The sequence below is a fragment of the Podarcis erhardii genome (assembly GCF_964252035.2).
Source record: "Podarcis erhardii genome assembly, chromosome: 12".
In the NCBI taxonomy this organism is placed as follows: domain Eukaryota; kingdom Metazoa; phylum Chordata; class Lepidosauria; order Squamata; family Lacertidae; genus Podarcis; species Podarcis erhardii.
The window spans coordinates 35,964,703-35,992,150 of record NC_138513.1 but is presented as its reverse complement, the minus strand read 5'-3'; the positions used below and the strand labels follow the sequence as shown (position 1 = coordinate 35,992,150).

General features: G+C 42.6%; 1 protein-coding gene across 4 annotated transcripts in view; it reads left to right on the top strand.

Moving 5' to 3' along the window:
- The first annotated feature begins 1,036 nt into the window (after nt 1–1,036).
- Nucleotides 1,037–27,448, top strand: part of NEK10 (NIMA related kinase 10) — a 107,899-nt gene continuing 81,487 nt past the window's right edge. For 2 of the 4 annotated variants that reach the window (XM_081881905.1, XM_081881903.1), the window contains exons 1-14: nt 1,420–1,577; nt 2,926–3,026; nt 3,351–3,411; nt 4,531–4,664; nt 6,518–6,616; nt 13,093–13,177; nt 14,334–14,375; nt 16,655–16,733; nt 17,099–17,166; nt 18,089–18,168; nt 19,986–20,072; nt 21,602–21,826; nt 23,356–23,495; nt 25,929–25,990. In XM_081881905.1, the coding sequence (XP_081738031.1) occupies nt 2,965–3,026; nt 3,351–3,411; nt 4,531–4,664; nt 6,518–6,616; nt 13,093–13,177; nt 14,334–14,375; nt 16,655–16,733; nt 17,099–17,166; nt 18,089–18,168; nt 19,986–20,072; nt 21,602–21,826; nt 23,356–23,495; nt 25,929–25,990 (1,224 nt within the window). In that variant the 5' untranslated portion in view covers nt 1,420–1,577; nt 2,926–2,964. Of the gene's footprint in view, nt 1,397–1,419; nt 1,578–2,925; nt 3,027–3,350; nt 3,412–4,530; nt 4,665–6,517; nt 6,617–13,092; nt 13,178–14,333; nt 14,376–16,654; nt 16,734–17,098; nt 17,167–18,088; nt 18,169–19,985; nt 20,073–21,601; nt 21,827–23,355; nt 23,496–25,928; nt 25,991–27,448 lie in introns of those variants that run through there. The other 2 variants (XM_081881906.1, XM_081881904.1) reach the window with 2 other exon arrangements.

The following is a 27,448-nucleotide window of genomic DNA, read 5'->3' as shown; positions in this document are numbered from 1 at the left end:
ATAGTGCACCAAGGAATAAGAGATGAGCGAAGATCTACATCAGGAACAAGGATGAGGGAATCAGCAGCACCACCTATTTGCCAAGAGGCCACTGTAGAGGTGGCATTGGCCTCCAAGGAGCACATTGCAGCAGCAGGCAACGTATTCAGCGGTGGGCAGATCTGCCCCTGTGGTACCTGCTGCCCGAGGCAGTTATGTCACCTTGCCTCATGGGTGGACTGGCCCCCAAGAGAAGTCTTATGGCTCTGTTGCTTTGGAGCTGTCCTGTGCTTCTATAGAAACATATGTTCAATTCATTTACTTGGAGCCCTTCTTGTGCCCAAAAAGCTCCCCAGTTGCCTTCAACTTCAAAATAAAATAAAAAGGGCAGTCCCATTTAAAATGTACAGCACAAAAGGAGAAAATGCCCCCAACTGCAACAAAGCAACATCATGGGATCTGTTGGGGAGTGGATGGTATGAAGTGCCGTAGAATCCTAGAATTTGGTAGAGTTGGAAGGGATCCTGGGGGGTCATCTAGTCTAACCCCCTGCAATGCAGGAATCTCATCTGAGAGATTCTGCATAGTTGCACATCTTGCTTAGACAGAATAGCTAACTGGAAACCATACCATAGTTAAAGCATAATCTTTGGAAGCTGGTCATTCAGAAGGTGAGATTTCCTTCATGTATTCCAAAGCATCATCTTTACAGATCCTCAATATGTTTGAGAGCTAATCACAGGCCCCTTAACTTGGTTGTTTCAATGATTTGGAGCAAATAAAATTTCAGTATATATGTACTGAGTGTCGTCGCTGCTGTGTTCTATAAATTCATTTCCCCCTCTCTTCCAAATCAGTACATCTGATTTGCTACATAAGTTAGGTTAGCTCTATTTTTTTATTGCTGTCATTAATTATAATAAAAAAATAATATCTTAAGACCTTTTGGAGAGGACTGGATGTGAAGCAGCAGTCTGTACATGCTCAATAAAAATACGTAATGGCATTACACCCTCCGGCTCAGGATTGGGTCGTTTTCCAAACAAAATCGCAAGCGACGTGGCGCCAGCCTACAGTTTCCACTCCACCTTTTGGGTGAATACGGTAATCTTTCCCCTTCTGCCCGCTTCCGGGTACTTGCAGAAGGAGGGCCGCCATTAGCCAATCAGAAAAAGGCTCCTGCAAGGCCGCTCGGTGACGTCACCGCGCCAAGCCGCGCCTACTGAGAATTTAGCGCGAGAGTCGTTTCTTTCCACTACGGCGAGCGGGGCTGGGAGCCGCGAGCGGCTTCTCCCGTTCCTATGGCAACAGCAGCGGCGGCGTTATCCGTCTCCCCTGGAGCGCCGCCGCCTTCGCAGCGGCTCGCCATTGGTCGAAGGAATCGATCGTTTAGAAGGAGGCGCGCTTTCATTGGCTGGTACGTTTGTCAGTTGGCTCGCTCAGCGGGGCGGGGGGGGGGTTCGGTCTTTTTGGGCTCGGATTAAAAAATAGTAATAAGAAGAATCCTAAAAAATAATAACGGAGAGGTGCGGTGGATGTGCATACTGGGGAGGGGCAGAGAGATCGGGAATCCAGGGCGCCGCCCCTCCCTGTGCGAAGTGAGTAGAGCGAGGAAGGGGATGCTTGGGAGGAACGAAGGAAGCAGCGTTTTGTGGAGTTTCCCATCCCATAATTTATGATTGGATGGGAATTCCCAGCGGCCCCCGGAGAGCAGGCCGGGGAGAGCCACTAGGATCTCTTTTCGGGGTCAGATTTAGCTTTGGAACATATGCAGTGCGTGGTTTGTTCTCGGTCAGATTTAACTTTGAAACACATTATTATTATTATTATTATTATTATTATTATTATTATTTGTGCCTTTTATAGAAAAAAGGTGCTGGTACACACCATGAAGTTGTTACAGTAAGCGTCACACCTCTAACATTTTTTTTGAGGCTGTGTGTGTGCCAGTACTGTGTACTTTTGAGTACCCCCAGAAAAAAGCACTTCTCTTTAAATTTGTACACCATAGTATCTTATATATGTCAGTACATTTATCAAGGCTTTTGAGGAACAGGTGTCAGCACTTCCTTAATTATTATTTTTTAAGAGAACCTTTTATCGTTTTGGAATGTACAAACAAATATGGAAACCAGTAATCAATAACAGGTGGTTGCTAACAGGCCACTCATCTTTTTAGTTCCTGCTCCCCCACCCCCCAGCCATCGAAATGGGAATCCAAAGAAATTAGACTCTGTGCATATTTTGACCATGATCTCTGAAAGCTTCATTCCACTCAGCTTTGTGTTCAAGTTCTTGAACAACAGTTCCCCTTTCCCCTTGACGTGCACATGCTGTGTGACAAACCATATTTGAAAGTGAGAAGTCTCTCAAAAGCGATTCGAGATATGGCATGTAGATCTGTGGTTAAAAACAACGAAGGCGAAGAATCCCACTTCGTAAGCAGGAGCTTTTAAGAGAAGCTAAAACAGCTCTTTCATACCTTCCAAGTGTCCCTATTTTCCAGGGACAGTCCCAGATTTACAGAAGCCATCCTGGTTTCTGATTTGATCCTGGAATGCCCTGCTTTTCCTTTGGACGTCCCTATTTTCATTAGAGAAATGTTGGAGGTTATGGAGTTATGCAACCCCCGAGCCATAGGGATTTAAAAAAAATGTTTAATCTTTTATTATGATTTTATATATGTTGGAAGCTGCCCAGAGTGGTGGGGGCAACACAGTCATATGGGTGGGGTATTAATAATATTAATGGAATAGGACGTTCCTATTTTCATTGGAGAAATGTAGAAGGGTGTGCTCTTTTGATTTATTTAATCCCTGGCCCTATTATGTATTCTTTGTTTTCTTTCCTGTAGATATCTCTTTCTCCAGATACTCAGGTCATCTACTGGTATTGTCCTTCACTTGTCAAGTGAAAAAAACATTTTTACATTTGTTTTCTCTTCAGAGGCATGATGTGTTAATCCTGATGCCTTGATGTTATACAATGCCTGATCAACACAAGAAGGTGAAGACCACAGACAAGGCAACTGATACCAAACTTCAAGGGTACTGTGCTTTTCGCTAAATGTCAACAGTGACTCTCTGGAATCTGCACCAGCTGCCAGACAGAATAGTTTAATCTGAATCGCTCTGTGTACATGGTGACTGTTACTCTGGTCACCAAGACCTTTTCACTTTGACAGAAACAATTGGTGGTTAAGAAGCCTCTTCAAATTGTGGGTGTATAGAGCAGACCGCTGAGGCAATGTTGTGGAATGCTTGATACAATGCCATAGAAATATAAACTTCAATATTATTTCATTTAGATTACTTACTGATGAAATAGTGTAATGTGTTGTTAATAAACATATAATTTATGTTTTCTCCTAGGGATTACTCAGACCTTAAAAGGCTTCTGGCACTACTCAATGTCCAGTCAAGCAAACAACAGGTATTTTCCATTAGCCATTTTGCAATGGCAGGCTGTAATTATTAATTTATTCATTATTTTTGAAATTAATTTGATTTTGAAAATACTCAGAATTAATATTCAGATATTCAAAATTAATTTTTGAACAGTAGCTTTCAAGCTCTGCCTAAACATGAGGGTGGGAGGATCCTTTTTAGGGATGGATGGAGTTGAAAAGAAGGAACCCATTGCATTTGGGTTTTCCTTTGTTTCTTCGCAGGGAACTCTGGGAATTGTAGCTCTGAGAGGGCAATAGGGGGTTCCTAATACCTCTCAGAACCCTCAACGAACTACATTTCCCAGGATTCTGGGGGTATGATACTGTTTTAAATGTATAGTGTAGATGGGATTTGTGTGTTGAGGTAGGTCATGCCAATAGTAAAAGTATTTCTTTAAGAAACTGCCTGTGCCCTTTAAATAAGTCTTTTTTCTCTGGTACCCTATTATGGAGAGCTGTCATCAACAACTCCTCTCAGCCCTCACCATTGGCCATGCCTTCTGGGGTTGAGGGGAGATGGAGTCTAATAACATCTAGAGGGCCACAGGTTCTTCATCCCTGCTGTGTACATAAACAACTTATTCTCAGGAGGCAGTGCTCTCATTCCCTGCTCTTAATAAGCTCACTTTGTTCTCTGTCTACTTCTGCAGAGCAGGTGCTTTCTATTCCAGGAAGGCTATTTGAGATCTCTCCTCGGTTTTTGGTCCAGGTTTTTTAAATTTCCCTGAAAAGTATAAATGCAAGCTTCCTGCTTCTTAGAGAGCATTCAACAAGGCTAAGCAGTCATTGCTGCTCAGAACTTTCTGCATCATGTGCATCCAACTGCCACTTTGAGAATGCTTGCTATGTTTTCATTCCTTTCCCCCCCGCCTACTCCAGCTGCATCTTTTCAAGATCTGTGTGCAGTTATGGAGAAGAGACAGCCTAGGGCGCTTTGAAATCTGCTGTATATATTGGATTATTATTTTAAAAAATTATCTCCTTGTTGTCTGAATTCAAAGGTTAAATTGCCCGAGGTCCCAGTGACAATCACGTATTTTCCTCTGACCCAGCTAAACACTTTATATCATTTGTCTTATAGTAAATCTCCTTTGCATTTGCAGCTGCCAGCCCTTAACTTTGAAAGTTCTAATAATAGCATGACCAAGTCTGAGCAATACTCCAGCAACCCTTGTGGAGAGAGATGTAGAGGTCAATGGCAAGAATCAACTGAAGCTGTTGAACTCGAACACTTTAGGTACCGTGCAGAAAAGAAAATGAATGTTTATTTTATTTATCTGGATCCAATTCAAATCCTTTTATGCTATATATATAATCTTTACTATTGCGTGTGCTCTTGCGTCATTGAAATTCTACTCAGTATTGATCCAGAGCAGATTCCAACGTATGGTTAGCAGAGTAAAATCTTAAACATGTTGCAGGATTCCCAAAAAAATAGACCAGAGGCGATTATATTTCATCCAGCAGAGCTTTACTGCTACTGAAGGCAAATGAGCATAATGGTCACAAATCCAAAAAAATTAGGATTGGCACTGTCCATAAGAAATCCAGTTGCAGCAGACTTAATTTAAACTTACAGTAACTTATAACAAGACTAAACCTTAGCACTAAGCATACAGAATACAACACCAGACAGGAAAGAAAGAGAAAGTGAAACCCAGGCTCCATCTGGCCTTATTTTTATAGTCAGCATAACCTTGACAGAAAGAGGTAAGAGAACCAGTTCAAACCAGCTGTACTTAGCTTCTCTGAAGGTATAACCCAAACATCATTGGTTTCTTTCACACAGAGAAACTTCCAGAAGCTTCTTGAATTAAGTAGAATAGGAAAGATCTCTACACATCAGATCAATACTTTTTGCACTAAGAAATGCAAACTGACATCTAGAACCTCATGGGATAATAGTAAATAAATTCAGTCATAAGTGACCTTAAGACATACTGTATTATTGACATCTGACAGGGCTGTCTTAACTGTGGCTCAGATGTAAGTCCTATTGAATTGGATAGGGTTATTCCCAGGTATTGGGGGATAAGATGGCAGCCTTCATTGTTGCCTTGCATACAGGAGGCAATTTAGGAGGTTTGCGGTCATCCTGAACTTCTGCTTTGCATGTAACACTGTAGACAGGAGTTTCAGAAGCCTCTTCTGATGGGCAGTCCATCCAGGAACCCAGGTCCTACCAGCACTATGCTAGTATGCCATCCGGGAAAGATGCCCTTTCAGATTTGTCTCTTTAAAATGAACTTGGCTGAACCTTGCACGCTCCCCTCCTATGATAATTGACACCAGGCATGAATGGAACGAGTTCTTGTGGACCACTTTGCAATATTTATATGGAAGAGCAGCATACAAGTTGAGATAATAAATTAAGACATCAGTGGCAGTTGTAACATTCAGGGGAGAGGTAGGGACTGTTAGAATTCCTGCTCCATGATTGCAGTCATGGGATTGTTGTCTTTCACATGACGGTATATGTTTTGACTCCACAGAGTGGGAAGTGACGGAGATAGGATGTTTGTGTTACTATGTTCCGTGAAATGGGACTATTGTCCTTTGTTCTTTCTCTTTGCTGTCTGATGCTAGAGAGAGAGGGAGCCATGTTGCAGTGTTCCATGTGTGTTTCTATGTAAATAAAGTAGATTAGTCAAAATGCTGAGTTGCTGAGGTCTGTTACATAAACTGCGAAGACTCTGCGGATCCCTAAGTGTGCTGATGTCTGTTGGCATCGGTCGCTGTGATGTTTGGGCAGAAGAAAGCCTTTGAAGCTCCCGAACAATCGACCAGGAGGGAGGGAACATGCCAGTCGGGCATGTGTCACTGCCAGGGTCCTACTCAAGTGTAGGACAAGCTCCTGACAGGGACTTGCTCTATTGTTTCCCCTGGGTGCTGACCAGTGAGTCCAAGGAGGAGCAGGAATTCAGTTTGGAGTACATTGATTGTAACCTATTAATCTTTGTGGTCATTTTCATTAAGCCACTGTAGTCAAAAATGCATTTCCTGCACCGACAACCATCTCTTAGCATCCCATCACTGCGAGCAAAAGCATTTATGCCTTGTGCAATGCCCATTTGCCTTTTCTCCCCTTAGTATGAATTACAAGAATGAGAGGAAATTTAGTCAACATCCACAGCACAAGCTGTTTCAAGATATCTTCACAGCTTTGGTAAAAAACCGGCTGATTTGCAGGTAAGAAAGATCAACTATGTCTTTACCTTTGGAATGAGTGTCAAAGCACCCAGCGGGATCAGAAAGGTGCCTCTTTGTGTGGTTGAGTTTCCCTTTGGAACAGGGACTGCTGCTCTCTCAAAATATTAGACTTCCCCAGTGGTAGTTGACCTTAACACTGGAAGTCTATTGACTTTCATTAAAAGAAATAGCATTAGTTTGGGGTGTTCCAGTTAAAAGGTGGCATATTGGAATTCTACAATCAGTCTAAAATCAGGAGGAAAAAGGTGGACAAGACACACAGTTCTGCTATCTTCCTAAGTTGTAGCCTTTTGAAATACTTCTAACACGGCTTTCACTAAAATCTGAATTGCTGTTTTGATGATGGCTTATTTCCTGTTCTGGGACTTTTCATCCCAGCAATGCCAAGAACTGTAAGATCGCCAGCACAGTTCTAACCTTGTCTATTCAGCAGTAAGTCCCACTGAATTCATTTACTCACAGGCAGATGGGTATATAGTAGCTGCCTAGGGCTGCTCTCCTAACCTTGTTTACTTGAAAATAAGTCCCATGGAATCCAGTGGGACTTAATTCTGAATACAGATAGGTAGCTGTGTTGGTCTGCCATAGTCAAAACAAAAAATTCCTTCCAGTAGCACCTTAAAGTCTTTAAGGTGCTACTGGAAGGAATTTTTTGTTTTAATTCTGAATAGACATGGTTAGGATTTCACTGTAAGTTGTTACTGTTTGTTGATATTTGATAGCAGGATTTCATTTTTACAGTAATGGAGAGTGGATATTTTCTTACCCGTGCATTTCATTGTTTGACTTTAACCGTGTGGCAAACTGCAAAATATTTTAATAATCAGATATTTGTTTTCTGAAAGAGGACAGTATAGTTAACAATAAAAAAATTATCAGCTGCTTATTCAGTGCAGGGAAACTGTAACACATGACAGTTATTTTATGACATCTTCTGTTATTTTCTTATGTCACATTTCATATTGTATTGCTATCCCTGTGTCATTTTGAGGGTGGTATCATGAGTATGGTTGCCCAAGAGGATGTGGATGATGTTGACCAAGCTGCTGTATTAATAGCTCTGTGATGCCAGTAACATAAAAAGATCTGCAAGGAAACTACTTGTCCTGTTTAATAATATGTAGCTGCTTTTGCTTAGAACTCTTGGCACTATACCCAGATCAGTGTCTCTGGTACAAGAAAGGGAAGGTGGTCTTATGTGAAGATACATCAGTAGGGTTGACATATTTCCAAAAGTGAAAATCCGGACAAAGTTGTTCATCTTTTTTTTGGGGGGGGGAGAAATTGTTGAGCTTTCTGGGAACATCTCCCCCCAAAATATCGTATTTTTTGCTCTATCAGACTCACTTTTCCCCTCCTAAAAAGTAAGGGGAAATGTGTGTGCGTCTTATGGAGCGAATGCAGGCTGCGCGGCTATCCCAGAAGCCAGAACAGCAAGAGGGATCGCTGTTTTCGCTGCACAGCGATCCCTCTTGCTGTTCTGGCTTCTGAGATTCAGAATATTTTTTTTTCTTGTTTTCCTCCTCCCAAAACTAGGTGCGTCTTATGGTCTGGTGTGTCTTATACAGCGAAAAATGCGGTACGTTTTTGGGCTGTTTGGGGAATTTAAAAGCATTTTTAGGATTGCTCTACTTTGCTATGCATCCGGGTTTTCCTGGATGTTTTGCCGCTTCAGCAAAATCTGTTTGGGGAGCGATTCCTGGATGTGTCCAGGAAAACTCGGATGTATGGCAGCTCTACACACCAGTAGCTGAACACTTGCCTGATTGTCCTGGTCTCCTCTGCCTGATTTGTATATGTGTATTAACTAGATCCAGAGAACAGTCTTAGCCTGTCTCTCCTTCAACCTGCCTGCCTGCATTGCCCTGGTTTTAGAGTTGGAGTAATGTTTTTATTTTATGTATTTATTTAAATAGTTCTAACCATGCTTCCATAGAAAAATATAACAAGGTGGTATGCAACGCAAAAACCTAACAGCACAACCATGAGCTTGGTAAAAATATCAACAACATATCAGCCAAAAATATAAAGCTTGCAAAAGATTGCCTGAAGAGTGCAGTTTGTCAAAGATGTCTAAAAGAAAGCAGGGATGATTCTTCCTGGACTTCTATTGGCAATGAGTTCATCATGGCCTTCTACGTGAAAGGCTTAGACCCTCCTGAAGACCAGCTGACTCTCAGCAGCAATGGGGACCACCAAGGATGCTTCATCAGTAGATCTTAGTGGTCAAGGTGGGGCATCAGGAAAGGTCCTTAAGATACTGTTTAGAACTTTGTGAATTAACAGCAGAACTTTGAATCTGGCTGGGTAGCATGTGGATAGCCATATGCTCACCCTGCTGTTGATTATTCTGGAGTAAATATTTTGCTCCATGGGCCCATCCATTAAGGTTCTTTCAATATTCCTCCAGGTGACCTGGCATTTCTTCTTTCCTTTTCCTGCCACCAGATTGAGGATAAGATGAACATCTGTGTATGCTTCATTTAAAATATATTTGAGGAAAATGCAAGCACTTTGTTTTTGAAACTGAAACGGGCCCCAGAGACAAATCTTTGAACTTCTACTCCAGAGAAATCTTCAGAGATTTCCTTTTTTTTTTACTCAGTTGAACTTACGCATCAAAAACGCCGTCTTGTGAAAGGCAATGCATTCCGCTTCAAAGAAACGCCCTTGAAATTTAAAGTGTGAAGAACTTTTATCACTAACTACAGTATACAAAACAACTCTAAGACATGCCTCCCTAGTGTGTGACTAGCCCCGTGTCAGTCTGAGATACACAGTATTTTTCCTACAGATTCATACTGCACAGGTTACAGAAATGATGTAGCTTTAACTTTTTTTAAAAAATCTTGAATTAAATGCATTAAACCTTACATTTATACTTCCTTAAGACTGATTTCATTGGTTTGCCTGTAGCTCAGTCATACTCCGAGTAAACCCATTGAAATCAACAAAATAACTTAGGTGCATTGATTTCAAGGGGCCTTTTTTGAGAATGGCTTAGCTGGATACAACTTTATCTTATACAACGTCAGTATTCAAATAATTGTGAAAGCAGTTCTGCGAACAAAAGTGGCTTTAAGCTTCATTAAATGGCAACTTGTCCCTGTGGGGCCACAAAGCTTATTAAACCCGGATGGTGTTCAGAAACAATCTGTGGTGTGGCCTCTTGAGGGAGCGGCAGGAAGGGGGATCAGGCTGAAGGGAAAAGCCCCAGTTCTGCTGTGCTTGCATGAAGTATTTACATAAGTCTCATCAGCTCTTTGAATGCTGCCTGTTGAATTAAAGGACACCTTTTTATGTAAATAAGTAACCCTGGGTGAGGTGTTGTTATGTACTAAGCTTGGATCCTAAAACAACAGGCAGGTAGGATCCTAGAATGCAACAACCTGAATGGCCTGCAGGAGCAGCCCAATCAGACCCCAGGAGGAAGTTAATCAGCCTGTTAGGCCAGTAGGAAACTAGGATGCAACAACTGATTGGCCTGCAGCAGCAGCCCAATCAGGCTCCAGGAGGGAAACATAATCAACCAATCAGACGGTACTCATTGTGTAAATAATGTATATAAAGCCTGAGGGTGGGGGATGGGAATTCAATCACTGTTCCTATGAGTTGAAACAGCATGAAATTACCACTCGATTCTGAGTATATTTTAGGCGTGAGGGTTTTTTTGTTTTTTTTAAAGGTCTGCCATTACAAACATGACACAGTAGGTCAGGTCTGGGAAGCCTTTTTTAAAGCCAAGGGCCGCATTTATTTTGGAGCCACCTGTTGAGGGCCACATGGCAGTGGTGGTAACACCAGAGGCAAAAGTGGACAGAGCAATTAATGCAAATCTTACCTTTGTCAGTATGCTGGTTTCTCTGTCTTTCTACACACACACACACACAAACTCAGGGAAGCAAGAGGCATTCATTCCACCCAGTCAAAACACTCAGGTAGTTTTGAAAGCAGGGCCAAGACTGAGTATGGCTGGGGAAAGAAGGGCCTGGCGAGACGTCACAGGGCCTGATAGAGAGACTTGGAGGGCCACATTTGGTTTTCAGGCCTGAGGTCTCACACTGCTTCTATCAGCGGCAAAACTAGGCTTACTATAACCAGTGCAGAGACCCACTTTGGCACAGTTTGGTATGTGCACTGCGTCCAGGCTGGGAGCCTCAATGGCGCCCCTCTGGAGGCTTCACCCGGGGCAGAAAGCTCAGCTAGCCGTCCCCGCCTTCTGTATCTTTGGCACTGATTCAATAAGTCATGTACCATATTTGCTATTCTGGGTTTGATCCTGAACATCATATCACAATAAGAGCCCTGCTAGATCAGAAGGTCTGTCTAGTCCAGAATCCTGTCTCCTATAGTGGGAAGTTCAGAAGCATGTTAGGAAAGCAGTAGTTTTGCAGCACTGAAGCCTACGGGCAACTGACGTTCAGAGGTAAACTGGCCATTTAGCTGTTATGGCTAGTGGCTGCAAACAGACCTGTCCTCCATGAGATCTAATCTGTTTTTCAAGTTATCTAAGTGTGTGTGTTGGAGGCCGGGGGCAACATAACCCTGTCAAGTGGCTGAAAATTCCATAAATATTGTGCAAGGAAGTCCTCTTTGGTCTGCCCTGAATTTGTTGCCAATCACTTTGGCTGGTGATTTTGAGTTATGTGAGAAAAACACCCTGTTTCCTTCACAGCTTGTGTAGCTTTATGAGACTCCATCACAGCCTCCCTCCAAAGTTAGCTCCCCAGAACATTTCAACATTTTATCTTAAGGAGGAAGGGTGCCCCAGTTCCTCGATCATTTTTGTTCACCTCTTTCTGGAAGTTTTCCATTTGTACAGTTTTCCTTAGAGGTGGAGTACAATTTCCTCTGGAGATTCAGTAGCCCAGTCTGGACATGGGAGTTGTAGTTCAGCAACCTATCTGTCCAAGCAAGCATGGTCAGTGGCCAGGAATGATGGGCGTTGTGATTCAATAAACACACGAGACGTAACCGGCTGTGTTCTTACATAAATAAGGTATACTATTCATAGAATCAAATTATAAATTTCAATGGAAGTAACTTAAAAAATCCACATGAAAGGTTGTTACAGTTCCACAAAATCCTTACACAGAGTCTAGACAAGGATTTTCGGAATATTGGCCTTGTTTCGCTGTCCTGGGCTTCATCAGTACTTAAAGCTCATATGTGATATTACAGGACAATGGATCTTATGGCATAATAGCAGCTACTATTAAGGATTTTGTGGAACTGTAACAACCTTTCATGTGGATTTTTTGGACTTTACGAACAGACAGATGGAATGGACACCGTTACACGGGTGGACCTTATGCATGAACTGACTAAAGAATGATCTGATCCACTTTATGAGTTCCTTCCGTTGAAATTTATAATTTGATACTATGAATAGTATACCTTATTTATCTAAGAACACAGCCGGTTACGTCTCGTGTGTTTATTGAGTATGCTTTACGTGACCATAGGTTTGTTTGTTGTTGTTGTTTTGCGGGCGTTGTGATTCAGCAAACTCTGAAAGACCAAAGGATCCCCATGTCTGGTCTACACTGATTGGCAGTGCGTCTCCACAATTTCAGACCTCATACTTTCCACATGCAAAAGAGATGCTCTGACACTGTACTATGGCTTTTTTTCCTAACTGTTTTATCACTAACTAGTTTTAAATCAGCACTTTTCTCCGAGTGTCAGAAATCAATCTGAAGCCCCGTTATTGGCCAAGAGGCAACTGATGGGAATGTGGAAAAGATCTGCTGGACATGGTGATTTTTTTGGTCCGCAGAGATTCCTCTAAATAACCCAGTTCTTGGGAGTCTACGTGCATCCATTGCAGCACAGCCTTTATTTTTATCATATTATTTTTAGCCTTTGGCTTTATTCCCAGCATGGAACGGACCTGCTGTGCTAATCAACCATAACTGTTTCAGCAAGGGGGGGGGGGAGAGGTGGTGAGTGAGAGAGCTGGATATATACACAAATTGTATGTGTTTAGATATGTATCCATTCATCTGTATTGATAGTCATCTGTAGAAAATGATAAAGTAGTTAATTAGTTCATCTGGTATTACTGAAAAATAATCTGAATTAAAAATATATATACAAATACAAGTGGCAAGTTTGTATACAGTCTGCTTTTACTTTCAGCTTACATTGGCTCGTGATTTCAAAGTGTTGACGTTGAAACTGGGAAGGCACTTAAATACACACCCTCTGTTGAAAGTAGTGGAGCTACACTGTAGTCTAAAGATTAGCATCAGAAACAAATTAGGTGTGCTAGATTCAAACTGAAATAGTTGAAGTTCAGATGACTAATTGTGTGCTCCATAAAAATGCAATGTATTGCCTGCCAATTGGCTGAATATAGAACCTTTATTTAGATTTTCAATCTTGTGTTTGCTTGCTGATGTAGCTTAATTGGACCAACTTATTAATGCATTCTTTTTACCTGTTTGTTTCAGGGAGTGGGCTAACCGAGCATCATCTATCCACTTTCTGAGAGTTTTAATTTGCATAAGATTATTAATGAGAGATCAGTGCTATCAGGTTAGTTTGCCCATGGTCACCTCCTTGAAACATAAAATAGGAACATGATGCTAAAAGTGGCTGCTTAGATATTAGTGCAGCATTGATTTAGTAGACTTGGTCAGCTGATGCTGCACTAGCGACTTTGCAAACAACATTTACCAAATATACTTAGCAACCCCCTATCTTAGAGCTCCTCCAGACTGGGTTTTGTGTTTTGTGTGGGTGTATCCTGCAACGTGCAATTATAGTACATTAATGATGGATTTGTACTGGACCGTCCACAAATCATTCCACCTTTTTAGCTGTTCTGCGGTGCTCCCCCAGTGTTATTGCATTATCGCCATCTAGACGGGGCACTCTTGCAACAAAAGCGGGACAGAAAATAAACCGCAACATTTGTGGCCTAAAATGTTGCAGAATAACAGCAGGAAGTGACAGGACATACACTGATTGGAGAGGAGGTGGTATGTCTGCCCCAAAACCTTTTCAGGTGCAAACAGTATTGAAAGTGGAATTGTGTATAACTATCCCAATACAGAGATCACACATCGTCAAGAACGAGCAATAAAAAGGGGGTCTGGAGGGGCCCTTTATAAACCTGCATGTCCGGCTTTGAGCTGCTAGTTGGGACGCGGGTGGCGCTGTGGCCTAAACCACTGAGCCTCTTGGGCTTGCTGATCAGAAGGTTGGTTGTTCGAATCCTGGTGATGAAGTGAGCTCCAATTGCTCTGTCCCAGCTCCTGCCTACCTAGCAATTCAAAAGCACTCCAGTGCAAGTAGCTAAAGAGGTACCGCTGTGGCGGGAAGGTAAATGGTGTTTCCGTGGTCTCTGGTTTCTGTCATGGTGTCTTGTTGCTCCAGAAACGGTTTAGTCATGCTGGCCACATGACTTGGAAAGCTGTCTGTGGACAAACGCTGGCTCTGTCGGCCAGAAAGCGAGATGAGCGCCACAACCCTTTGACTGGACTTAACCATCCAGGGGTCTTTTACCTTTACCTTTTTTACCTGCTAGTTGACTTTCTGAGGCACTGCAATCCTAAGCATACCTTCTGCCATGCTGAATCCAGGGGACTTTGAATTTAATATCGGTAGTTGGTTGGGAGCAGGCTGCTAGGAATCTTCTGGAATTTTGACATACTGTACTTGCTTTGCTTTTTCTTCCCCTCTTGTATAGGAGGCACTCCACAACCTGGGTGGGATCGACGCCTTAGCACAGGTAACCATCTCTGCCTTTCACTGTGTTTTGTTGCCCGTTAAGTTTGCCAAAGGTAAGGACAGAAGTTATTGCAAAACAGCTTTCCCTCTTGGAAGGCGAAACTATAAACACTAAACACATACGATGTTTTCCATTTCCAAGGGACCATAAGGCAATGTTAGCTGCAGCTTGACTGAATTGCAGAAGTGACCGTCCTGTGTAATTTGATTAGACTCTGAATTGGCTGGCTTCCGTGAAAAGGACGTATGCCTCAGTGAGAGATCAGAATTATAATCTGCTCAGCGGGGCCATCTGGCTTGTCAAATTGGACTTCTTCTGACCAGAATGAGAAAGTGCATAGAGCTAATGAAGTATTTCATTTTGAGTAGGGTCCGGTCAGCACAGTCCTGCTTCAGTGGTGTTTGTGGGTTTTGCTAAATAAATGCCTTTTAAAAATGGACATCTCTCTCTCTCTCTTCTCACGTTAATAACAGTGCAGTGTACATAAGAAACCTCAGGTTACTATCTTTCCCAGGACCAGTCAGAAATAGTGAGCAAGTTTTGAGTGAATGAGATCCCTGTGCCCTTTTATTTATGCATCATATCCCACATCCAGCCTGAAAAAGAGTTCTGTTGAATACGAAAGCTTGCTCACTACTTTTGTGACGTTTTGGTTGGTCCCATTGAAAGAAAGCATTACCTACGATTATTTTTGGACTTCTTCTAATGGAACAATACAGCTACCTGCAGTTTTAATGTACATAGGCTGAGAGGAACCTACCGATCATACTAGGAGTGGGATTAACTCCTCAGAATTGGGGCAGTGACTACTGCTGCTGCCATGTGCTTATGCCTTGGCAAAGCCACATGAAGTAGCTTCTAGCAGGAGCTTTTTCTTTATGGACCATAATAGGATGCACTGCTTTGGGGGTGATGCTGGCTGCCGTAGAAGAACTTGGGAGCCATCCCAGCCTGCATGTTCATGGTGGTTTCCTTATATTGAGTTGGGCTATTGGCCCATATTAAATATTGTCCACATCAGTGGTGGGGAACCTGTGGCTCTGCAGGTGTTTTACACACACGCACAGACTTTCTGTAAATCACCATGACAGTTTACCACAGGTCAAAAATAATAAAAGCATTACGGTGGTACCTCGGGTTACATACGCTTCAGGTTACATACGCTTCAGGTTACAGACTCCGCTAATCCAGAAATAGTACCTCGGGTTAAGAACTTTACTTCAGGATGAGAACAGAAATTGCACAGCGGCGGCGCAGCAGCAGGCCCCATTAGCTAAAGTGGTGCTTCAGGTTAAGAACAGTTTCAGGTTAAGAACGGACCTCCAGAACAAATTAAGTATTTAACCCGAGGTATCACTGTATTTGATGTGTTAATGCGAATGGAAGTCATTAAAATTGCAGCTGCGGTATGAGGGTTTGTTATTCTGACTGGTGTGTAATTGGAATTTATAAGTTTTTGGATTGCTGAGTTAAAGTAAATTATCAAAATATCAATTCTAGCCCAACGAAATAATATAATATAATTTGGCATCTGAACAATTGGCATTATTAATTGTATTATGATTTGGTATTGTGACAAGGAAGCTTTTATTGGGTTATTGTAATTGAAAACTAATAAAAATTATGACACACACACAAAAAGGAGAAAATAATAAAAGCAACGTCTGAAAAACTCCCACAAAGCACTACTTTAAAAAACAAACAAACAGATAGCAAACTCAGGTTGTTGTTTTTTTAAAAATGTATAGACCAAATTAAAAAGAGGTGTCTTGACACGTTTTCTATATGCAGGGATGTTGCTAGACTGCAAACGACACCCTCCACTGGCCATACTAACTGTGGTTAATGGGAGTAAGAGTCCAGCAGCTTTTTGAGGGCTACAGATACCCCACCCGTGGCCTACACTGAGAGCAGCAACTCTCCAATGCTTCACAGAAGTGTATTTTCCCAGCCGTACCTGAGAGTGTCAGGAATGAAACCTAGGACCTTTTCTACGTGGAGCGTGTGCCCAGCCACCAAGCTGCAGCCCTTTCCCAGTTAACAAACATATATCCAAGAAACCATAGCTGGAACCTACAGCTTCTTGCATGAAAAAGCCCTCTTGTAGTAACTTTGTTCTATTTCCAGAATAGTGTGTTTATTTTTTTGTGATAGCTGTCTGCAGTGAATCATGGTACAAGTTTGCCATCTGCTGGTCTCATGGATGCACTTTGCTATTTAATTTAGATCCATGTAACTTTCCACTAACAATTTTACAATGTTTTCCCCCCCACCTACAGTATATGGAAACAGTAGCAAATGACTACCTTTGCTATGGAGAAGAGCATCATAATATAGACAAATTGGTCAACATGACATGTAAGTTGATATATATCTCCTGTGGTTATATCTCTTCTCTTCTGATTATATTTCTTCTAGGTTGAAGTGGGGATGTGTATATGAAATAAATGCTTGTCAAAATGTTCTACAAATGTAGTGCTAAGCTGTTGCGGTCAAACAGGAAGTAACAACGAATAAGCAGATCTAAAAACTGGCTCTTGTTCTGATACGATTGCAATTCTTTAATTTCAAGGCATCTCCACTTATTTTGCTGTGTAATTTTTTAATCATGTCGCAGAATCTATTAACTTTTGAAGGAAAGTTGCTTTTTAGATGCTGTCCTCTTCCACCCCCTCTGCCTCCCCACCCCGTGATAAAACTTTTCTGATTAATTCTCTTTGCAGATATTTTTCAAAAACTTTCGGCTGTCAAAGATCAAAGAGAATGGGTAACAGCCAGCGGAGCACATAAAGTAAGTGGAGAGTCACTTCTAATCAGGGTTTCTAATGGCTGTTTTGTGTCCTTAAAATGGCACAAAATCCCTTCTGATTGTTGCTATGCAATTTTAAATTGCCAACATTTAAAGCGGTGAATCAGTTAAGCCAGCTGGTTGACCAAGAGAGCGCCTTTTCAGGAGGCAGATTCAAATTGTTGGCTCCTATCCATCCCTTTTCTGCCCCTAGACCCTGGCTCCTAAATCACCAGACAACCAACCTTGGCATTTACAAATGTAAACCCAAATCATGTTGACATTTTACTTTTGTTGGCACACTGAGAAGAGATCAGAACTTATTCCTGATAGACAGAGATAACAAGAAGCGGTTTATGAAAGTTTAGGGAAATTTAGTGGTTTATGTTTAGGGAAGTTTTTAATATTTAATGCTGTATTGTTTTTAACACTCGATTGGGAGCCCCCCCCCCCAGAGTGGCTGGGAAAACTCAGCCAGATGAGCGGGGTATAAATAATAAATTATTATTATTATTATTATTATTATTATTTTATTTATTTATTTACGTAAAGGATTTTGGTCCTGCTCTTTGGCCAAAAAAGGCTCCCAGAGCCAGTTGCAGAGAGTGGGGATGGGGCTGGCGCTCTACCTGCAGGGGCGTGGCGCACATCCTGGGGGCATGGCGTCCAGCATGGGCGGGGGAGCAACCGCGATGGCACCCCACTGGGATCACGCTGCCGGGAGCCGTGCGCTCCCAATGCACCCCTCTTCCTCTGCCAGTGCCCAGAGCAGCTTTCAAATCAAGAGTCCCTCAGGCTTACAATCTAAAAAATGTGATAAGTAAACTGCATCTCTCTTCCCCCCCTTTCTTTAAAGTAGTGTTTGTTATTACAGCTAAGCAGGCATTTTGCCTGTCTTATAATTGTCTAACAATTATTTTTGCAGACTCTGATCAACTTACTTGGAGCTAGAGAAAACAACGTCCTGCTAGGTGCATTGCTTGCCCTCACTAGCTTGGCAGAAAGGTAAGCTTCAGTCTAGTGTGCTTGGATTTGTCCCTTGCATTTTACCTCAGCTTTTTTTCTTTTTTGGGGGGTGGGGTTCAAGTTCAACAAGACCACACTCTATCATGGAAAACTTTCTAGGGACTACGTATCAGTAGTGGGTGTGGGCTAAGTGGGGATGGCCTGGCAACCACCCGCTACTCATTATCCACGCAAGCAAAAGTGATTTATCACAGTTCAAGGACATATTCCACTTCGATAAAATTGCTAGCACAGAAGGCAGAGCAAGGCCTGTGAGGGGAATGATCTGGGAGCAGGTCCAGATTTAGGTTTGATGAGGCCCTAACCTACTGAAGGTAATGGGGCCCTCTATATGTCCAGCTGTCCTTTGTCAACAACAAATTGTCGCTTTTTTTGAGTTGAATATATGCTATGTGGTAATTTATGGACCTAATAGGTATCTAAAGTCATTTGCACATGTTGCCATGCAACCAGTCCATGCAGAATGCAGGCACCCTATATATAGAAACGAGCAAACCAGTAATATTTTAGGGAACAAACTAGCAGGCGGGGCCCATTACTTACATACAACAAAACTCCGTTGCTGTATGTAGGTTCCCCCCCCCTTTAATTTTTTGGGGGGGCCCTAAAGAGAGCGGGGCCCTCAGCTATAGCTTGTTTATCTTATACATAAGTCCAGCACTGTCTAGGTGTGTGTGCCCTGGGCATTGTCCTGAGAGCTGAACAGAGAGGTCTGGAGCAGGGGTTGGCAAACTAAGGCCCACGGGCCACAAGCGGCCCATGGGGGTCGTTTAACCGGCCCAGGAGCTGCCCCCAAACTGAACTGCCCACTCGATGAGTCCCCGCATGCTGCGCTAAACCGCTGTGGCATGGGGACTCACTTCTGCAGTGTCGGAAATTGTGTCTGTGCATGCGCAGACGATGAAAATCACGTCTGCACAGACGCAGATGCCAGAAATTGCGGGTGTGCGCGCAATCCAGCCCACAGAGGGATCTCCGCTGGAGTGAACCAGCCCAGGCAAGGTAAACCTTGCCCACCCCTGGTCTGGAGGGACTGTATATGGACCCTGGGCCTGAGTTTCCCCTTCTCCTAATATTGGCTGTGTTTACACTTTTGCTTTCCGTTCTATAAACTATGTACGCTGCTTCAGATAACACATTTGTTATTGTGTGATTCTTGAATGTCAGATTTGTAGATCACGGGTGTAAAGGAGAGAATGCAAACCGTCTATAGAAGTTGGAGCTAGATTGCAGTGGAATGCAAAATCTTTCCAGCAGCAGTAATTGGTTGTTACAATTACCTGGGAATAGATGCTGATGTAATAAAAGGGGCGCCATTATCTCAATTCTCCAGAATGTGTATTGGATTTCTTTTACCCTTGGAGCACAATTCATGGTTGGAGGTGTTAACATTTTAAAACCTGAGCCCTAGGAGTGGCTGAGATTCCACTTTTAACTATACCACCAGATGCACTGTGTTTGAATGGCAGGACCATGACTAGAGTAGCTAGACAATAATTATATAACATATTTCTTTTCCAAATGCCAACCCTGCCATCTCAGGGAACAGTGTGAGACTTATTTTCTTTGGGCTAGATTTTGAGGGTTGATTGCATGCAGATTCTTGTTCTTATTCTTATTAGTATTATGTTTTTATGTTACAACTGAGACTTGCATTCGTTTAAATGATGGCAAGGTTCAAATTCTATACATAGGGTTAATTCTCATACTGCAGGAAATGTCCATTCATAGAAATGAATGAGATGCTACCACACTGCAACTGAAAAAAATAACACGTTCCTCATTTTCCATTTTAGTCCCGGATGCCGAGAGAAAATAAGCGAGCTCAATGTTGTGGAGAATTTGTTGGTGATATTGCATGAATATGACTTGCTTTCTAAAAGGTAGGATGCTGAATTAATTTCAGCTCTTCTTTATCTGTTCAGGGTTTCCAGTCACTTAGCTCATGCTAGCCATCCTCTTCCTCCAGCCACATGCTTTCTACTTGTAAAGTAGAAAACATGAAATTTCCAAATGTGGCATTTTTTAGGAAGACAGTTTTCTCGGTAGAGAGGGATAGTAATTCTGAAACTGAAGCAATGCAAAGGTTGATTGGAATTTGTGCTTACAAGGCCAGTGCATGCTTCTCCGTGCTTAATGATCCCAGGCTTTTGCATTCTTTGGGTGAATTCCCATATCTCGCTCAAGCTCACTTTGGTCGGCTTAGAAAGCTCATTCGTATTACAAATGCCTCCTGCCCCCCCCAAATGAACAATTAATAAAGGGTCCCAGAAATAGCATGAGAGAAAGATCAGTTACACCTTGCATGTAAAAGCACCCTAAGATTTAATACACCATGGCCAGGTATGGCTAACCCTTTTCAAGGGCTGAATTATTTTGGACAAGGTAAATTTGGGCATTGCTAACCCAATCTCCCTGCTCTCACACACTACACATTGTTTGTTTGTTTGTTTGTTTGATTGAATTTATATACCGCCCTGTATCCGGAGGTTTCAGGGCGGTTCACAGAAAACATCACAATATATAAGATCAAAATAAAAACAATAACCCAGTAACACCCCTGCAAAAAAGAGCCACATTTTAAAAGGGTATAGGATGTCCATCAGGTCAACCAAAGGCCTGGTTAAAAAGGAACATTTTTGCCTGGTGCCTAAAGGTGTATAATGAAGGTGCAACACCCATATCCGCCAGCATTTCTCCAGTGTACTGTAAATAGGGATGTCTCATTTCATCATCAGTAATGGTAATGGTGATGATAATGATAATTATACCCCACCCAGCTGACTGGGTTGCCCCAGCCACTCTGGGCAGCTCCCAACACCCCCCCCCCAAAGCATTAAAAAAACCCTTCCCTATATCAGGGTTGCCTTCAGATGTCTTCTAAAGGTTGTATAGTTACTTATCTCCTTGGCTCAGGAGTCGCATAACTGCGTCCTCCCCAACAATTCACCGATAAAAATAGGGACGTCCTACTCCATCATAATAATTTTATTACTTATACTCTGCCCATCTGACTGGGTTGCCGCAGCCACTCTGGGCGGATTTCAACATATATGAAAACATAATAATCCATTAAACATTTTTTTTAAAAAAACTTTCCTTTACAGTCATACCACGGGTTGAATATGCTTCAGGCTGAGCGTTTTCAGGTTACACTCCACGGCGACCCAGAAGTAATGGAGCGCGTTACTTCCGGGTTTCGCCACTTGCACATGCGCAGATGCTCAAAATGTTGTCACATCATCTTAACCCGAGGTACCACTGTATTGTTTATAGCAACCTAGGGGGCACTTTTTGTAACTTTTTTGTGTCATAATGGATAAATGCAGGGCTATTCAATTATCTGGATAATTTAACAGGCAGACTTGAATTTTAAATGTTGCATGATGATTATTTCATGGTTTCCTTGCAGGCTGACAGCCGAGTTGCTCCGCCTTCTCTGTGTAGAATCTCATGTCAAAGAGCAAGTCAAGTTGTACGAAGGCGTCCCCATCCTGCTCAGTTTGCTCCACTCAGATCACTTAAAGCTTTTGTGGAGTGTAGTCTGGATTCTAGTCCAGGTTTGCGAAGATCCTGATACCAGTGTGGAAATTCGTATTTGGGGCGGTATCAAGCAACTCCTGCATATTTTACAAGGGTAGGTTTCTGAGGGCATCGGGAATGAGGCTGCCTATAGGCAATTTCTGAATTTTCAAAAACAACAACAACAACAACAAAACAAACAAACAAAAACAAAAAAAACCGTTTCGTATTTCCACCTCGACTGCAGTTATATTTTTAAATATAACATTTATTGCCAGAGCAGGACTGCCTGCTCAAATGTATATGGAAATTGATACCCACCAAGGCAAGGCTTTGATTTCTAGTAATATGGGTCTATTGGAAGAATTCTCTGAGTGCAAAGTCATAAGAACATGAAATGTGACTTTCAAAATGTGTAGCAGTTGCTGGATAAACAATAGATTGGTGGCGGCAGCTTTTTTGAAGCATGGTGCTGAAATCCACCGTGGGTGAACTTCTCACTGCAGAACTTACGCAGAAGTAAACCTGCAACGATTCCCTTCCGATATGTTGAACATGTGAATAGAAATCTTTTAACCTTAATCCTCTAACCACATCTTCCATGTAAACCTGGAGCTTAGCTCTTTGAGAATTGCAAGTTCACGTTTTTATCTTTCTTTTGCTTTAATAATAATAAGAAGAAGAAGGATGAGGAGGAGGAAATATTTGAAAAGCATTTAGGTCCTGCTTGCAGAAGTCAGGATGATGAACCTCGGTCTAGTATACCTGAAGGAGTGTCTCCACCCCCATCGTTCAGCCCGGACACTGAGGTCCAGTGCCAAGGGCCTTCTGGTGGTTCCGTCACTGTGAGAAGCCAAGTTACAGGGAACCAGGCAGAGGACCTTCTCGGTAGTGGCCCCCGCCCTGTCGAATGCCCTCCCACCAGATGTCAAAGAGAAAAACAACTACCTGACTTTTAGAAGACATCTGAAGGCAGCCCTGGTTAGGGAAGCTTTTACTGTTTAATAGACTATTGTATTTTAATATTCTGCAGCTGGAGAAACCCAGGCAGATGGGCGGGGTATAAATAAATAAATAAATTATTATTATTATTATTATTATTATTATTATTATTATTATTACTACTACTACTACTACTACTACTATGTGGGTTTTTGGCCTAATCCAGCAGGACTCTTCTTATGTCTTGAAGGTTATTTTTTATTTAAAAGAACACTATAATATAGAAACCTTAGGAGCCAACTCCTAGGGGCTGAGGTCCCGTTGCTCCCCCCAATAAAATATTTGACTGCCCCCCCCCATAGTTGATGGCCATTGCCATTCAAATGGTATGTGTGCACTGTGTCATGTGATCAATTAGGCAGGGGACATGCCCCCCCTCAAATAGTTTATTCAGGTTGGCACCCCTGTTAATAACCAATTATTCACATATTGCTTCCAGTGCTATCTAATGGCCTAAAAATACCTGACCGAAAGTTTTATTTATCCCATTTCTATAACACACTAGCTTATGAATTTCAGCATGCTGCTCAAGGATATATAGAACATTGATGTTCTTAGTTCAAAAGTAAATAGATTATTATTATCAACTGGTTGATAGATGTAGCTAAAGGCTTCACGGTATTGTGTTTTTTGCTTTCCCAGGGAGCGAAATCTATTTTCAGATTGTTCTTCCATCGGGAGTTTATCCAGTGCGAATGCAGCAGGGAGAATCCAGCAGCTTCGCTTCTCAGAAGATTTAAGCCCTCATGAGATACAAGAAAATACGTTTTCCCTTCAAGCAGGTGCATACATTATGAATTGCCCTGAGATTATTTGCACTTAATGCAATAACCGATGCCCGAACAAAGAACTTTGCAAAGATCGAACTATTAGCCCACAGTAGGTTTTCTGCTGAGGGTTCTATGCCCTCACCATTTGCGGTTTGTGGGAGGAGGGAGATTTTAGGAGGAAAAAGAATATTAAAGGGCTCAGGTCTTGTTGCCTTCTATAGCACAGTGGGGCAAGGTTTCAGGAAGGTGGGGGGGGGGGAGAAAAAACTCCATAGAGTATGACAGGAAGTTTTAAAATTCTCTCCCCAGGATCCCATAACCGGTTAGGGCAGGCATAGGCAAACTCTGGCCCTCCAGATGTTTGGGACTACAATTCCCATCATCCCTGACCCTGTTAGCTAGGGATGATGGGAATTTTAGTCCCAAACATCTGGATGGCTGGAGTTTGGCTATGCCTGGGTTAGGGGCTCAAAGCAGGTGGATTTTACCTACCCCACTTTCCACAGACTTTTGACTACCCTCAACCTACAATGGCTCCTGGAGACTGCTAGCCTGCTCAGTTTTGCTCAGGACATTTTGGCTCAGCACCCCACCCAAACGTTTTATTTCACAAACTAATATTTTCTGCATCCCTGTGCAGCCACTCAAGTTTGCAGAAGCCACTGCTTCATCTGCGGACAGTCCTGTTTCACTGCCCATTTGATACACATGCAGCTGTTAGGTTTGGTACTTGAAGGAACAATAATACTTAAAGTTAAGGAAAGAACATGTTGAAGAACAATACCATCAGGTTGGGAGTTGGTCTCAGTGATCGTAGCACTGACTCCCAGGGGCACTGTGAGCTCAGTCCTGTTACTCATGATGAGGTAAACACCTTGTGAGATCTCAGCTGCGTTCTTATGCACAACACTGGCCAGATCCATGACCCCCCACCTTAAACTGAGTTCAAAAGTACACTTTTTACAGTTTCTTCAGCTGTAATAGGCGAATGGAGAAATTCCCATGCTTCTGATTGATTTTCAAGTTCGCTTAGTACTCAATAAGTTTATTGAGAGTAAACTATAATTTGTCCTTTTTTTGGGGTTTTTTTATTTCTTTTTTCTTTTGGCAAGGTAATAATCATAAATAAATAAGAATAAAAATGTGCACCCCACCACTGAGACCATTGTATTGTAACTATCCAACCTCCCAAAATTTCAACACCTCTTACAATGGTTTTGACCTCTTTCCATTTTAACAGTACAGATTCTACAAACACCCTCCATATTGCCTCAAAATCATGTATCCTGCACGTCTTACCTTAATGGCCCATGTTAATTTATCATTAATAGCTATATCCCACACCTCTTTATACCATTATTCCATTTTATATTCTGCTTGCCCCTTCCACTTCCTAGCTATCACAATTTGTGCAGCTGTCAATAAATTTGTGAAATTTGTTCTTTCATGGGATCCATTTCAGACATCGCACAGTCATACCCCCTAACAAGCATGTTTGTGCAAAGTGGAAGTTTGCAAGTTTGGATTTGTTGCCTGCAAGCTTTTCCTTAAAAAAAAAATATCTTACTCCTGAATGTAAGGCACAAGTATTCCTGTGCTGTGATTTACGTTTCCACTTAAAAGCTGAAAAAGCAAAGTTGCTTCTTTCTGCGGACAGTGGGTTGCATTCCGTGTAGCACAAATGAGATTGTTCTTGGGAAAAGGAGAATTGCCTGCGCCTACAGAATGGCCTCTCCTCTCCTTCTCCCACGGCCAACTGTTCTGGGGATTCTCTCAACCCCTTAGAGCAGATTTGGGGAGGGTGCAGTGGGAGGAGAGCTGCATTGTACTAGTAGGAATTGTTACCTGGCTTCTACTGGCATAAATTCATTGAATACAGCCTGATGGCTGTATTCAACCATATACCGTACTTTTCTGTGTATAAGACGTCCCCATGTATAAGACGCCCCCTCTATTTTGGGACTCCAAATAGAGAAAATGGGGGGAGATGGCCCAGAGTTGTTGAGTTTTTTTTCCGGGGGGGGGGGAATTGCCCAGACTTGTTGAGCTTTTATTGGGGAGGGGGGGGGTTGATGAAAATCGCTCACCCTCAGGAACACAACAGCCAGTCACACGCACATCGGCGAAGACACCAATTGTCTCGCCGAAAGCAAGTGCCAATCTCCCGTCCTATTGCCGCAGCAGCCAATAGCCAGCAGACCTTGGCAGCACCCACCAATCACCCGCGAAAATGCCATGGACAATATCCTGCTCGCGGCAGCCACCAATCGCCCTTCCCACCTCTCCACTATCCGTGTGTAAGACGAGCCCAAGTTTTTAGCACAATATCTTAAGAAAATAACCTAGTCTTATACACGGAAAAATACGGCATGTAGTAGAAGCCTCATTATTGATTGTACTTCACAAAAACCATATAAGACAAACAATTGTGGCGATTTATTTTAGCTTGCTGTGCTGCAATTACTGAATTGGTCCTGAATGATACCAACGCTCACCAAGTCGTTCAAGTAAGAGGTTTTTGATTGCCTAACATACTTATTAATCTCTACTTACTATTTTTTATTGTGTTCTAATTTGGTAGTGGATGCAAAATATTCATTTGCAGATGTCTTGGTTGATACTGGTTCTTAGATACTGTGTGTGTCTCTTGCACAGATGAGAAATGTTTGGAATTTGAAAAAAAAATTAAGGAAAAAGCTTTTGATTTAACTTTCAAAGAAGGGATGCCACCTGCTTTGTAGGAAATTTGAGAAGAGAGCAGAGAGTCTAAAAGAAACCGGGGGGGGGGGGGGTTAACTGGAAGAAGGCAGGGCTTGTTATTATAAGAGCCAAGCTGAGAATGGAATAAGGTTGAAAAAATAAGACTAAAAAATATAGTTAGGATAAGCTTGATGTTACCAGCACCAAACAGGCCGGGCTGAAGAGTATTTTGTGGATGAGTAATAGCAGGAAAGGGGACGCGGGTGGCACTGTGGGTTAAACCACAGAGCCTAGGACTTGCCAATCAGAAGGTTGGCAGTTTGAATCCCTGCGACGGGGTGAGCTCCCATTGCTCGGTCCCTGCTTCTGCCAACCTAGCAGTTCAAAAGCACGTCAAAGTGCAAGTGGATAAATAGGTTCCGCTCCGGCGGGAAGGTAAATGGCGTTTCCGTGCGCTGCTCTGGTTCGCCAGAAGTGGCTTAGTCATGCTGGCTACATGACCCGGAAGCTGTACGCTGGCTCCCTCAGCCAATAAAGCAAGATGAGCGCCACAACCCTAGAGTCGGTCACGACTGCACCTAATGGTCAGGGGTCCCTTTACCTTTTAACAGGAGGAAAAGGAAATCCAGGAGGCAGAATTTGTGAGCTGAAAACAGGGGAGGTCAGCTACACTCAAACCCAGTAAGACGGACAAATGCTATGAAGAATGCTGCAAGGCACAGGCTCATAAGGAAAATGTGGTTAAGCTCCTGAATGTCTTTGTCAGAGGCCTGTAACATGCAAGTGTGGTGTAGCGGTTAGAGTGTCAGACTAGGACCTGGGAGACCAGGGTTCAAATCCCTACTTGGTCATGAAGTTGCCTGGGTGACTCTCAGCCAGTCACAGTCTCTCAGCCTGACCTACCTCACTGGGTTGCTGTGAGCATAAGATAGAGAGTGGGGAGAACCATGGGCGCTCCTTGAAGCAAAGGCGAGATATAAATGTACAAATCAGTGGGTTCCCCCCCAGGGGGTACTCAAGGGCACACAGTACTGGCACCTCTCTTTTTTGTTGTTAAAAAGTATGGCACTTACTGTAACAACTTCATGGTGAGTACCAGCACCTGTTTTTTCTAGAAGAAAAAGCACTGGCACAAATAAATCAATACCGTAAAGCAGTGGTTCCCCATTGGTGGTCCGCAGACCCCAGGGGGTCCACATAACCCACATAATGGTGTCTGTGACACCATTCACATAACAAGAACTACCGCACAGATATCGAAATTT